The 14905-nt window shown below is 46.1% G+C and overlaps 1 protein-coding gene across 1 annotated transcript in view; it reads right to left on the bottom strand.

Annotated features, from left to right (window-relative positions):
- ARFGEF2 (ADP ribosylation factor guanine nucleotide exchange factor 2) overlaps window positions 1–14685 on the bottom strand; it is a 101448-nt gene extending 86763 nt beyond the window's left edge. Inside the window, exons 1-3 of the mRNA XM_045980405.1 lie at window positions 14394–14685; window positions 1535–1565; window positions 815–938 (exon numbers count right to left, since the gene is read on the bottom strand). Coding sequence (XP_045836361.1) covers window positions 815–938; window positions 1535–1565; window positions 14394–14514 — 276 coding nt within the window. The 5' untranslated portion in view covers window positions 14515–14685. The remainder of the gene's footprint in view (window positions 1–814; window positions 939–1534; window positions 1566–14393) is intronic.
- Window positions 14686–14905: the final 220 nt, after the last annotated feature.

The following is a 14905-nucleotide window of genomic DNA, read 5'->3' as shown; positions in this document are numbered from 1 at the left end:
ATCCTTATCATTCCCAGATCCTGTATTTGCAAATGTATCTACTCAACTAAAATTTATTTGTAAGCGCCAAGTCAATACTTGCGGCACTTTCGCAATCATGTGTGGACACATGCAGAGCAGTGAAAAAAATCAAATCACTTGATGCACACGTTCTCAGTCGAGGTCAAACAAGGAGACACTCTACCTTCTGGTTTCAGCTCTTCGACTGGGAGCAGTATCTTTTCTGTGGCCTATTTCATGCCACATGAATGGTCCCTAGGCACCGTGCTGAAGTGCTGTGTACTGTCCCTAAGAGCAAGAAGGCAACGTTATGTTGCCAAGAATACAAAGTTATGTATTGCTTTATATATTGATCAGCTGACGAACGCACTGACACCAGAGGCTCACGGGCACCTTATCCTGTATTTCCTGTGGGAACAACGGTTCGGTATATGCTTACTCTGCATTCGCATGGTCTTTCTTTAGAGAATATTACCACAAATGATGGATAGTGATTATATCTATTTCTCTATTTGATATTCTGAACTTTAATGCCATCAAGAAAGAGGTGGCATAGAAATATTGCACATGCCCATTTCCAACTAATCCTAAAGGTTTCAGTTAGAAAAACGTACATAAGAGAGTACAACAAAGTACTTCGAGGGGAACACGTTCTTGTTCTGGCTGAGGTCGGACCCCTTGCCCTTCCCTTCCTCATGAAACTTCCAAAAAGAACACGCTCCTTCCTCCATCAGCCTGGAAGCACAGTCCTCTGCAAGGACCGCCAGTGGCTTGGAGAAAACCCTCTTTACACCATCAAGTTTCAACATGGTACCTGCAAGCAGTCGAGGGACGTGCTGACCACCCGTGGGGACTTGGACTGGCAAGCCAGCTCAAACGGAAGGAAATACTTGTCAGCTTCAATGAAGTTCGCCTTTGGTGGTGCGGCAGCGCCAAGCCTAGGGAAAAAGCAGAAGAGGGCCAGAGAGGGGAAGTGAAAAAACAAAAAATCTGCTTTTCCTACACTGGCCAGTGCCCCTAAACTGCGTCTGCGGGGTGAGACAATTAAAAACGGAAACACATGCGTTAGGACAAATGACGGAAGTGTCCCAGGCAGAAGCAAGGTCTCTGATTAGCGAGCTATGTCGACAGCATCCCGGACTGAATGCTGGCATCAGCCATGTTCTGAAACGTGACCAACTGGCTTTTTAACTACGAAGACGAGGAGCAGCCACTTCCGGGGCAAGTTGTCTTCCTGCCCAAGGAAGCAGGACATACAGGCCGAGGGTTTTGCCTCGCCTGTCAAGAAAAGCGACAGCAGCATGAACTTGGTCTACTTTATCCTTTCCTGCAAATGTGCAGTTATTGGGTTGGTAACCTACTAACCTAGCATCTGTTCAAACACATCCAGAGTCCTGCCCTGTGCCGGCACCGTGCTAAGAGAGTGTGTGCCGCCTGGGAGCTATGAAATATGAGAAAACACGCACAGAAAGGGGTCCCCATGGCCACTACCTACTCCCTCAATACCGTATTTCAGCAAGAAGAGCTTACTTACCTCTGCTTTTCTATTTCTGCTTTAATTTCATCTGGTGGGGAAGAAAGAAAGGCATGTTAGGAGCGTGTAACATTTATATGAAAGAAAACTTTACTGAAAGATATTTAGAAAATATTAAAAAGAATGTTTTTGAGCTTTTAAAGAATGAAATGCTGGTATGAAATGATAAAAAGTGACAGTAATAATAGCTAACACGGACATAGAGGTTACTCTGTGCTAGGTACTGCTCTAGGTACTTTACATACTTTTATTTACTTAACCCTCCAAACAATCCTAGGAGGTGGGTGGTATTTACCTCCACCGTATTTAGAGCAGGACCTCTCAACCGAGACACTACAGACACTGCAAACCCGGGGAACAGGTGACCCATGGGGCAGTCCTGTGCTCTGTAGAATGTTCAGCAACATCCCTGTCTTCTACCAACCGGATGCCAGGAGCAACCTCCTACAGTCTGGAAAACCAAAAACGTCTCTAGACATGGCCGAGTGTCTCCTGGGACAAAACTGCCCCAGCTGAGAATCACTGATTTAGATGAGAAGCCACGGCACAGAAAGGTTAGGTAACTTGCCTCGTGTGACATATCAGGAACTAGGGAACCAGAATTTGAATCCAGGCATTTTGGCCCCATAGTCCAATGTTCTAACTATTTCCCCATTCTGCAAAATATATGTTAATGATAGCTACCACACTACTATGGTCATGGAATAACATTTCAACTGTGTAAAAATATTTATAGAAGATTGGCAACAAACAAAAATCTGTGTTAAGAGAAGGACTGTTTTTTTTTTCACATTTTCCATGATAAGCATATATACTTTGTTATTTTTATAGACAAGGTTTTTTTTAATTTAAAAATTTTTTTTAATTAAAAAATTTTTTTAAAGATTTTATTTATTTGACAGACAGAGATCACAAGTAGGCAGAGGCAGGCAGGGAGAGAGAGAGGAAGGGAAGCAGGCTCCCCGCTGAGCAGAAAGCCCAATGCGATGCGGGGCTCAATCCCAGGACCCTGGGATCATGACCTGAGCCAAACAAAGGCAGAGGCTTTAACCCACTGAGCCACCCAGGTGCCCCTTAGTTTAAAATTTTTAATTTAAATTAGGTAACACCTAAAAATCTACTATCTTAACCATTTTTTAACTGTACAGCTCAGTACACTGGCCGCACTCATACTGTCATGCTAAGGCATATGTAATTTTTATGAATTAATTAAAAATTTTTTTACCATAGAGGTTATAACAACTACCCAGTAAGGGTTATAGAAATAAAGTGTAATTATTCACAAATCACAACCTCAGAGAGATGGTTTCATTTCCAAGGGAACAAGGTGCTGTGCCCTGGAAACGAGAGAACACTCCATCCAGATACAGAGAGAATCCTCCCTGCCCTCTCCATCAGATGTATTCCTGCACACTGGGCTCCTCGGGCTCAACATATTCTCAAAGCGCCACTGAAATAAGTCTGCACTGTATGCCGTGTATTTAGATAGCTCCAAAAGGGTAGCCTTTTCACAGCCCGTGGAGAACCAGTGGTTTGGATACGGCATTAGTTATCCCAGCAACACAGTTTGGTAATTACAAATTTCCTTTTCTCAGAGAACTGCTGTTTTAGACCGAGCTAGGAAGTGAACACTGAACAACTAGACAGACTCACTAGAGGTGGCAATTTCTAACCTTCAGGCCAACCTTCCAATGTCTTCACTACACGCGTAAGAAAATGGGTGAGAAACACCCGGATGTTTCGAGTGTTTTGCTCATGGACCACCATGGCTGTGACACATGGGGTCTGTTAAAGAGAGCTCTGTGGCATGGTTCCTTCCCTTTGGGGACAAGAATCCACTAAGGAAGTAGCTGCGGCTTCCTCTAGCGGAGGCCCCCGGGCTGTGGGAAGGGCCCAGGAGGCTGGCAGTCAAGCTTGCAGAAATCTACATCCATAGTATCAAGGCCATGCTCCGTGATTAAGATCATGTCACTGTGTGACACGCCAAAGGGGAGCTGCTGCTCAAACTCCAACGTAAGGTTTCCTCCCAACCATGGTTACTTTGTCAGAGTTGAGATGTTCAATGTATCTGAAGCAAGAAGGCTTTCACTAGAGTCTGTGCTGGCCTCTGAGCTCCAAAATAATCTGTTCTGGAAGGTCACCGGCACGTACTCACCATTGGCTAAGGCACGGTCTGACCTATAGCAGGTGGCCAACAAATGAGGTCTCTTGCTCTTTTCTTAAAAAAAGGAGCCAGAAATAGTGCAAAATCTCTAGTGCTATTGACGGAACCAAGCAGAGCAAAGGGGAAAAAGAAAATGAAGGGCATGTGCCCACTCAATCCTCACCACAACCCAGGAAGGCCAGAGCACTCTGTCCTGTAACTGTAATGAGGACCCCAGGCACACACATGTGAAGTCACCTGCCCACCATCATAGCCTCCAAGTGCTACTGCGGAGTCAGGATTCATACCCAGACTGTCTGCTCCAGAACAAAACTCCAGAACCCCTCAGTGATAAGACAAAGCAGGAGGATGGGTGAAGGAAGGGGAGCATATGGTAGGGCACGCCTGCTCGAGTTTATCGCTTCACATTTTAATAGGCACTGCTCTCCCAGTAGCCAGCTGGGCAATCAGCAGTCATAAATGAGCAGGCTGGAAAGCAGGGAGACCTGAGGCGGGTGGGGCAGCTTCCATTGAAAAGCAGCACTATCTTCCTAGGAAGTACTTTCTGGGCATCGCTGCTATCTATGAACCCCCAGGGTCAGACCCCCCATTCACTGTGACTTTGGCACTGACCTCTGCTCCACTCCCAAGCTGAGTCCAACAACCACCTTCACCAACCTCAATATCCCATCACTGATCAAGTTGCCCAAAGTCCCTGCAAACCTTCAACTCTCCCCTACACATCTGACCTGTTACACACCTGCTTCCTATACAAACCAATGCTACCCTCAATTTCTTCAACTTTCCCACCATCGTCCTCCTCCCCTGCTCCAAGCCAGGCTGGTGTGGCTGGTCACACTTGGAACGTGGTCCCTATGTGTAACTGTGACATTTCCAGCTCCTTCCTATTTCATACTGTCAATCTCCTTTCCTTACAGTTGTCCTACTCAACTGACCTCAGCAGGGCCTTTCTTTGGCCTGTCAGATCTTGACAAGTCCAACACGTCAGCTTTCCCCAGTCTTCAGTTTCCAGGTGGGTTCCATTGGCATGACCATTATCAGAACAACAGGCAATCAATAGCCATGACTCTGGCCTTTAATTTCTGGCCAAATCCCAAACTTAGATTATACTACCATCTCCTTTTGACCTGTCTCCACCTAACAACCAGACTCTGACAACAGGGCAAGTTGGTAGGGCTAGACAGCCATAATCACCAACCACAAACAGAACCCTAAGTCATGCGAGGTGAGCCCATCTCCTCTATCCTCCACAGACCATCGCATGTTTCTCTGCTCTCCTCAAATACCCCACCTCCCCTCCTAACCATCGCCTCTCCTCTTTACTCAACCCATGGAGTGATCTCCTATTTCATTTACAGATTAGAAGCTGCCCCAAGGAGACCTCCTCAACTTACCACTAGAGAACCTACAAACTGACCCACTTCTGTACCCAGCCTCCACTCTCTCCTGCCAGAAGACAGGGTCCAATCCCTCCACTTCTGCAGTCTCCACTCCTGTCTGCCTCTTGGGAACTTCATGCTCTCCGTTCCATCTAGAATCTGATCACTTTTCACCGTGCTGGGCCACCAGCACCACCTACCATCCACGCTACTCTAGCTCTCACCTACCTCCCACCCCTCATCTTTCTTCATACGCAGCCAGAGGGACTCACTTCAAATGTAAATGAGATCACATCTGCTCAAAACAGATTATCCATAACCCTTATAATATAAATCAGATTACATCTGCTCCTTTCCTCAAAACTTTCCACTGGCTTCCCATCTCACACTGAGTAAAATCCAAAATCTTGACCTTGGGCTCCAAGCCTCTGTAAGATCTGGCCCCGGGCCATCCCTCTGATCTCACCTTCCACCACCCTGCCCCCCAGGCTGCTTGTTGCATGTTCCAGTTTCAGGGACTTTGCAATCCCTATTCCTGCTGCCTGGAATGCCCTCCCTTCCCCCAGATAGCCGCATGGCTCCCTCCCTCCCTTCCTTCAGTTCACCGTTCAAATGTCACCTTCCCTCACCACCTAAAACTGCCATCTCTACCCCGCCTCCATAATTCTGTATCTCCTCACATGCTTTACTTTTTCACTTTACTCTGGTTTATTTCTCCAATCTCTCTTCACAGAATTATTGACATATTATTTGTTCATTTGTTATCTGTCTTCCCCAGGACAAGAGACTATGACAACAGAGACTCGTCTGTTCTGTTCACTGCAGAATTTCCAGCACCTAGGAATTCCTAGGCAGAGAGTAGATACTCAATATTTGTTGAATGAATGAACTGTCCTTTCTCTTTCCTGCATTATTTAACCTCTCACTCAACTGGCTCCCTTCCCAAGTTTCAACCTCTAAAGAAAGAAAAGATAAGATAAAAAAAACTTTCCAAGATCCACTCTCTTCCTCCCCTTTACACTACAGCCAAACTTCAGCAAAGAGCGGTCCACACTCACCGCCTAGTCCCTCACCTCCCACACAGGCCTCAGCCCACTCCGGTTTGGTTTTCACCTTCACCGCACCCCCAAAGCAGCTCAAGTTAAGGTCACGAATGACCCCCATGTCTCTCAGTCGGGTTAGCATTTTGCTACTCTCCATCTAATCTGACCTCCCTGCAGCATCTGACCTTACTGGCCTCTCCCACCCTGAGATGTTCTCTACTTCTGCCACCATACCCACACATTTGCCCGGGGCCTCTGTTTCTTGCCCCAAGGCTTTCCTACTGCTCTTGCAGACTCCGCCTCCTCTGCCCAGCCAGGCAGGCAGGGGCTCCTGCAGCCCAGGCAGACCTCCTCTGCCTCTCCTCTGCCCACCCCATTCTCAGTTCCCACCGAGGCTCTCTTCACTCCCAAATCATGACTTCCAGCCCAGGCCTGCCTCATAAACATCAGTCGTACCTCCGGCCATTGATGACGCCACCTGTCCGACTGGATGCTCAAAGGCAGGGGAGCCTCAACACATCAAGTCCCAACTCAGATCAACCTCCTGCCCCACCTCTCCGCAGATGGTCTTCCCACACTCCCACCTTACAGAACAGCCCCACCATCCATCTAGCTGGTGAGTACCAATCCTCTTCCTTATCCAATGTTCTTATTCAGCCCATCAACAGATTTTGTCAGTTTCACCTTCCACTGGGGTGGGGAGTGCATTCACTGTCTGGCTTCTGTTAGCACCACACAAGTCCAGACACTAACATCTCTCACCTGGAAGATGGTAACTACCTCCTTTGTCCCTGGGCCATCCCTCTGGTCTCTCTCTAAAATATTCTCAACACAGTGGCCCAAGTGATCTTTCCAAAATATAAACCTGACCATCCTGTCACCTTCTCCCCTGTTCAGACTCTTCAGTGCTGTCTTGCTGCTTTTGATCTGAAAATGAAACTTCTCACCAAGACAACCTTGGGGTCCTGCATGGTGGGGTGGGCCCTGGCTACTCCTCCGACCTTATTCTCAAACACTCTCCCCTCTCATTTACCATGCTCCAATCACACAGTGACCTCTTTCAGTTTCTCTCATCATTTGTTGTTTTTTAAAAAAACAGGACCCTAAGATCATGACGTGAGCCGGAAGCAGAGGTCCAACCCACTGAGCCACCCAGGCGCCCCACTGTTGTTTTTTTAATCACTCTTTTCTATTCTGAGATAACTGTCAATTGACATTTTAGTTTCCTTAACTGTTATACGCCTCCCTGCCACAGGGCCTTTGTACATGCTGTTCCCACATGCTGCCAAAATGCCTCTCACCCCAACCTGTTTCTTATTTATCATTCAGATCTCAAGACTTCCTCAAAGAAATTTCCCTGTTCACTCCCCTGTAGGCCCAGGTTTCTCTCCTTCACAGGACTTTTTAGGTTGTTAGTATGCTCCAGAGGATGTGATCATTTGAATAATATGCTTCTTCCCCGTTAAGTGAAAACTGCATGAGAACAGTGTCCTTGTTTGTTTCCCTTATAGCATGACACCAAATGTGACACGCAAATAAATATCTTCTCAGTGAAAGTCACCCTTGTTTAGTCAACAAACAAAAGGACCATATAAATAACAAATATGCACTGACCGCTCCCTGGGACCAAGGAAAAATTTAAGAATTTAACAGCACAAGAAGGCCGTTCTCCCCACAAATCTATAAAACTTAACAAAATACCTAATAAAAAAGCTAAACGGCTTATTTACAACCAAGACAGTAAACTGAAAGAAGCTTCTTATAGGAAGACTCCAGGAATGAGTCAAGGTTTTCTAAGATAACCTTGCTGGAAAGACAGTCAAGTGTTTTCCTGGCAGGCCCCTGAAGGCTGGTGAAATTGGTGAGAACTAAATACAGTTCTGAGCTATTTATACAGGAGACTCCATGTACTTGCTGATTAAGTACACGTTTGCACAAGTCCGCTCTTTTCCATAAAGAATAGTCTTACTGTTTTCCCCAGCACTGCTTACAGTCTCTCCCCTGAGATTTACAAGTACAGGACAGAGCTCTAAATTCATTCAACTGCTTGCTTCACCGGTGTTGAAATGTCAGAGACTAGCAAAAATGTCCATAAACCAACTTATACGGGAGGCGTAGAGGAGCAAGCATTCAGGTCCTTCTCCTCTAACTACGGTAACGCCAGTGCCTCTGATTTTAGCAGGTCAGCTGTCAGGCTCTGGGTGTCAGTGACTTGACTGCACCCTTCAACATAATCCTGGGACATAGGCATTACTTTTATCATTTCAGGAAACCGGGGTTCAAAGAAGCTAACCTGTCATCCCAGGATCACAGGACTAACCAAGAAGCAAAGTTTCCAATTCAGCTCTCAGTGAATTTTCTGCCAAACTAATAAATAAATACTTTTCAATAATCAAAATCCAACTTTTAGATGTTGCGTCTAGGCAGATGACCCCCTCCTAAAGGATCGTCATAAAGCTTTGCAACAAAAACGAATCTGTCAAGGTCCTGAGCCCTGGTATTTCTCAAAACCTTAATCTGAAGCATGTGTAAACAAAATGTCTAATCAAGACACCAGAATTTGCTAAAATTAAAGGCTTTACTCTGTATTTCAACAGAAGGTTTACTTTACTTGCCATGACAATTTAGGGATTTTTAAAAATACTTTTCAAATTTTGCACTTAGGTTCTTCCTAATGGTGAGAATAGTTATTTCAAACACATTAGAGAAAAAAAAAATCATCATCATATGGAGGACAAAGTGATTTACTTTTTATCATATGGACGCATACATGTTAAATTTTTTGCACATTAATACACAACTAAGATTTATGAATGTACTCTCTTAACTGGCTCCTTCCTAGTGACAGTTTAAGCTAGTTCACGTTTTTTTTTTCTACTTTAAAAGAAGGGGGGGAAAACCTCCTAGGATCCACATCTCCAGCCTCCCCTTCACACCATGGCCAAACTCTGGGAAACAGCTGTCTGTGCTCTCTGTTTCCCCACCTCCCACGCAGGCTTCAACCACTCCATGCTGGTCTGCACCTTCACTGCATCACCACAAGAGCTCCAGCCAGCATCACTGAGGACCCCCATGCCTCTGGATCCCATGGAGAAGACAGAGTAGCAAATCTCAAACTGGATTTTATGATTTCTATCTCAGGACAGAGCATGTGTTAGAGCTCTTTCCCACCTGGCTGTGCAGATGTGGGCAAGATGTCCTCTGAGCCTTGGTCCCCTGTTGACTGTGGTACCCAAAGACAGACACCAATACCACATCACAGAAACCGGGGCAGTTTCCGGTTTTAGAATTAATCAAAGGCAGTTTATTGCGGATGAAGAGAGATGCCCTAAATCAGAACACTTCATAACTCAAATGAAGCTTATGGGACATAAGCTTTTATTTATTTATTTTGGCGGGGGAGGGAGGCATAAACTTCTTCCCTTCGTTTCTCTCTTCCCGTTAGTCCCTAAGTTAAACCAAAGACATATGCAGCAAAAAGATGCAGGAAAAGCTGTCATCTTCTTGACAAGGGTCTTCAAATACACCCCAAAATGCAACTACAGAAAATATGGTCTCACTTCTTATCGAATGCTTTACTTAATGAGACTTCAAAACCTTCCTGCAGTGCAATTGTTTAAAGGCTCAGTCGAGTGTGCCGTATACACTTTCACTGGAGAAGCAGGGCAGCATGACAGTAAATGGTTCAGATCTTAAGATCTGGGGGCGCCTGGGTGGCTCAGTGGGTTAAAGCCTCTGCCTTCGGCTCAGGTCATGATCCCAGGGTTCTGGGATCGAGCCCCGCATCGGGCTCTCTGCTCTGCAGACAGCCTGCTTCCTCCTCTTTCTCTCTGCCTGCCTCTCTGCCTACTTGTGATCTCTGTCTGTCAAATACATAAACAAAATCTTTAAAAAAAAAAAAAAAACTTAAGATCTGGCTCTGGAGCCGGGCCACCAGTGTTCCGTCCTGGATCCGTGGCTTACTGGCTGTTATGCTGGCCAACGTCTCTGGGCCTCAATAAGGATAATAATAGTAAGAACTAAACTGCATGTAAAGCACATGGCACTGTGCCTGGAACACAGAAAAGCTTAGTACATGGTAGAGAGCAATAGTTATTATACAACATGTGATTTTAAAAAGTGACTCAATTGGTTAATAAATGATGCGTCAGGGGAGCTTCATCGTGGTAATAAGTGTTCCACTCCGGTGAGGGATGCCAGGAATGGGACAGTCTGTGCATGTGTGGGGGCAGGGGCACATGGGAATTCTCTGTACCTTCTGTGCAACTCTGCTGTGAACCTAAAACTCCTTGAAGAAAATCTTATTTTATTTTTTTTTTTTAAGATTTTTATTTGACAGACCGAGATCACAAGTAGGCAGAGAGGCAGGCAGAGAAAGGAGGAAGCAGGCTCCTTGCTGAGAGAGCCCGATGCGGGGCTCGATCCCAGGACCCCAGGATCATGACCTGAGCTGAAGGCAGAGGCTTTAACCCACCGAGCCACCCAGGCGCCCCTATTTTTTTTTAAATCACTGTTTCATATGAAAACATAAAATGTTTAACATTTTTACATTTTCTTGATAATGACTAAGAATGACACCTACTCATTATAGAACACTCAGCCCTTGCTTAGCAATCCGTGCCAATTAAGTTATTAAGTATGATATTGGATCTCTTATCAAATATACATGAAAAGAATACCGTTAGAACAATTCAGTTACTAACGCTTTCCAGATTTCCTGACAAATTTTTCCATACTCAAGTTAAAAACCTTTAGATTATCTTGTCAAGTCTCCAAACTCCATAGAGTTTAAGAACAGTACTATCAGGCGCCTGGGAGGCTCAGCTGGTTGAGCGACTGCCTTTGGCTCAGGTCATGATCCCGGACTTCCAGGATCTTGTCCCGCATCTGGCCCCCCAGCTCCTTGGGGAGTCCGCTTCTCCCTCTGATCTTCTCCTCTCTCATGCTCTCTTCTCACTCATTCTCTCTCAAATAATTAAATAAAATCTTAAAAAAAAAAAAAAAAAGAACAGTACTATCATTTAAAGAGGGATCATGAGAGAAAACAGCCCTGAACACAGTTATGAAAGGAAGGTTTAGTGCTTTTCACAGGTTTTCTGTGCCCCGATGGAGGTCTAAAAGTTTCAAGATTATTAATATACATTAAAGCTTCGTTAACAAGGTAAAGAGCAACAATATTGCTGGGTGATGAATCCTCTTCCAGGTTATTTTGATATCTCCAGATAAAGGTTGGAAGGACACAGTCTCCTAACTGGGCAGTCCGTATCTGTGCATTTGGCATTTAGTGCAGATAAACCACTGAGATTACTCCAAACCTGTCCATCCCAATCACCACTGTTTTTACAAGGGACAAGCCCTGTCTTCATTGAGCTTAGCAAGTTAACGCTCCAATAAACAGAGCCTCCTGGTCGTGTAATTACATTCTTATTTATTGCTTCTACAAACCACATAGAGCAATAAGTCATTCCTAACTGAGGAACCCATGCAGGTGAAGAACATCAAGCTGAAGCGCTGTTTCCGTGATGTTTCGCAGATTAAACTAATAATAAAAAAACAACAGCAAGGCTTTACAGAGCAATGACTACGTGCCAAGTTCTTAGAAATGTCAACTAACTTCACCTTTATAAGTCAATGAGGAAGGTATTAATTCCTGTCCAAGACCACAAAGATAAGTGGAAGGCAAAATGATTTGAACTCAGGCAGTCTCGAGTCCAAAGAACATACTCCTAACCTCTCTACTTGCTATGCAGTCCCTGTATCCCTGATCCCGTCCCGCAATATCACAGCTGCTTCCTCTAAGTGCTCTCTACCATCTAAGCATTTCAACTTTGAGCGGACATTTACGGTTCCTCTTATCAAAATGCATGATAATCTACACGTAGTAATCTCTAAAACGCCAGCCACACTGCAACATTTCTTATACACAAGCTCATACTTAGGCTTGTTTCAGCTATTCTGGGCACAAGAGATGCAGAATGAACTATCACCGTGTACTCTGGTGTAGGTTTTCTACTGCTTATAAATAATAGCCATTTCTACTTAACAGCAATGACACAATTACTCTCTTAAAAAAGATGGCCAGTTTAACTAACGCTGTGCATAGGATCCCTTATAATAGTTCCTATTAGCCAATTTGATGACAACGATGAGACACCCTGTCCTTTGGCTACTCATTTAACCTATGGCCAAATTACTTTTTATCAGCTCTTTTTTTTTGTTTGTTTAAGATTTTATTTGTTTATTTATTTGAGAGACAGTAGCATGAGTGAGGAGAGGCAGTCAGAGGGAGAGGGAGAAGCAGACTCCGCGGCTGAGCAGGGATCCTGACGCAGGGCTCAATCCCAGGACCTGAGCTGAAGGCAGTCGCTTAACCAACCAGGCACCCCATATATCAGCTCTTTCTTACAATTCACTATTAAAACAGTGAACACGCATTCCACAGTTGGGGCTGGAAAAACCTGAACTTCTGAACAAAGATATGATGCAAAAGTGTCTAACAAGTTCTCAATGTTTTGACCCTTTATGACCCATAAGACAATTTTAAAGTAGGTTCCAACAATGGGATACACAATTTCGTGAAAATCTTATGTCAGGTTTTCTGAAGGAGGAATGAAAACTTCTCTGTCAGATTACTATTTTTAAATTTCTGCAACAATACTCTTAAAGTAATATGGAGAGGCGAGAATCCAGGCAGATTTCAAAATGGAGTTTTAATAAGTATCGGGTTTTTGCCAACAAACAGCTTTGTAGTGCTTATCCTGCATTCCTGATAAAACAATATTCAACAGTTAGCCTTGATTTTTGGAACAGAAAAGCTTTACAAATCTAAATCCCAGTAAATTCCTCCAATTGATCCTGGATTTCACAGGACTAACATCTGTTTCCAGATTACCTAAGCAACAACAACCTCTCCATCAATAGTTCTTGACCCTTGAGGGAGCCTCAGACCCTTCAGAATCAGATGAAAGCCATGGACCTTCCCCCCAAGAAGTGCAGAGTTCACAAGCTCGTCCCTAGGCCTCAAGAATTCCAGCACTCTACCTCATACCAAATGTAGTGAGAAAAGTGATGGCAACTTCAAACTCTCTGACAGAAAAATCAAATTTTCCATTTACTCCGTCAATTTGTTAGGAAAAAACAAGTCTTTTTACAGATTCCAAACCAAAGGCATGGGAGGCGGGTGAATTAGCTTGAAGCTAGCCCTGGGCAAATGTATTGATCCTAACTGCGCAGAACTCTCTTCTCCAGAAACTCCACATGGTGGGTACTTCTTGCCTTTCAGGACTCAGCTCAAATGTCACCTCCTCAGAAAGAATTACTTTCTTGACAACCTATCAAAAGCAGTCATCAGGCCCTCTTTATCACATCTTGCTGTTTGACTTTCATAGAAGTATTTATCAGTATTCAAAAACGTCTCATTATTTTGTTGTTGTTGCTTCTCCTTTTAGGGTATGATCGCCACAAGAGCAAATACCTTGTCTGTCTTGTTCCCCACTGTACCCTCAGAGCCCATCATCACAGTGCTACCAGACAGCGGGCATTTGATAAATATTTCGATGATCAAAACTAAAAGACAGCATGTCGATGTTGTAATCAACTACCAAGGGTTTAACTAGCTATGAGTTAGAGTTCTCTTCCTCTTCCCATAATCTGTGGGTCCATCCGATCAACACCTACCAGGCACTACTCTGTAGTGCAGGGGGTCCAGCAGTGAATAAAACAGACAAGTCTCTTTGCCCTCACAGACCCTCTATTTTAGTGAACTGCCCGCAATAAGGAGATCTCTTGCACCTACCTAGGAGGTGTAGAATATGACGGAATTATGGGAGAGCCCCAAATGAAAGGAAAACATTCTCCAATCCGGGACTTCGAAAGCAAGCCTCAGGGGTTTCCCTAAACCAGTTGAGCAGCTCTTCCCACCTGCTCTGCTCACGTGGGGAACCCTAACTAGAAGAACGCAAGTAAAGAAAAAACTTGGGGCAAGGGCTACTGCTTCTGAGGGTGGTGAGGGGAGGAACCAGGAAACAGGACGGCAAGGAGTCGTGGCAAGAGCCATGGGCGGGGAAGTGGAGAGCTAGCACCAGCTTGTCACTAACTTGCTAGGTGACCTTGGGCCAGTCCCGAGCTGCCAGGGCATCTGTTTCCCCGGGGTATCATGAGAGGGCCGGGAAGGTGGGATTCGAGGTCGGGGGAGATGGAGGCCAGGAGGCCGGGCGGGGTAACGGCCAGCGTGGGAAGGCCGGCGCGGGGCCGGGCCGGAGCGGCTCACCCACCGAGCGCCACCTGGCAGGCCCTGCGCAGCTGGGAGTGCTGGGGCCGCTTCACCTCCTTGTCGGCTAGGATCTTCTCCAGGGCCCGGGACACGAACATGCTCTTGGTCTGGCTCTCCTGCATGGCCCCGGCCCGGCGGGGGCTGACAGCCCCGCCGGCGGGCGGCGCGAGCAAGCGGGCGAGAAAGGCTGCGGGCCCGGCGTCCCGGCCAGCACCGGCCGCGTCCGTCCGCACCGCCCCGTCAGGAAGCTACGCCGCGGCCCCACGGCGCCGCCATGTTGGAGCGCGTCACGTGACCACGTGACTGGCGGGGCCGCTACGGCCGCCGCGCGTCCGTCGACCCCGTGACCTCCTGCGGGGCGGGGCCTGCGGCTGGGGGCGGGCCCAGGTGGGCAAGGAGGGGCGGGGCGAAAGAGAGAGGAGAGGGGGAAAAGAAGGTGGGGTAGGCGAGTGGAGGTGTAAAAAGGCCGGAGGGGACGGGCAGGACGGGAGAAGGGGGAGAGGGAGGACAGGT

This window comes from Meles meles, chromosome 16 (genome assembly GCF_922984935.1).
Source record: "Meles meles chromosome 16, mMelMel3.1 paternal haplotype, whole genome shotgun sequence".
NCBI classification, from domain to species: Eukaryota; Metazoa; Chordata; class Mammalia; order Carnivora; family Mustelidae; genus Meles; species Meles meles.
This window is presented reverse-complemented; position numbering and strand designations above follow the sequence as displayed.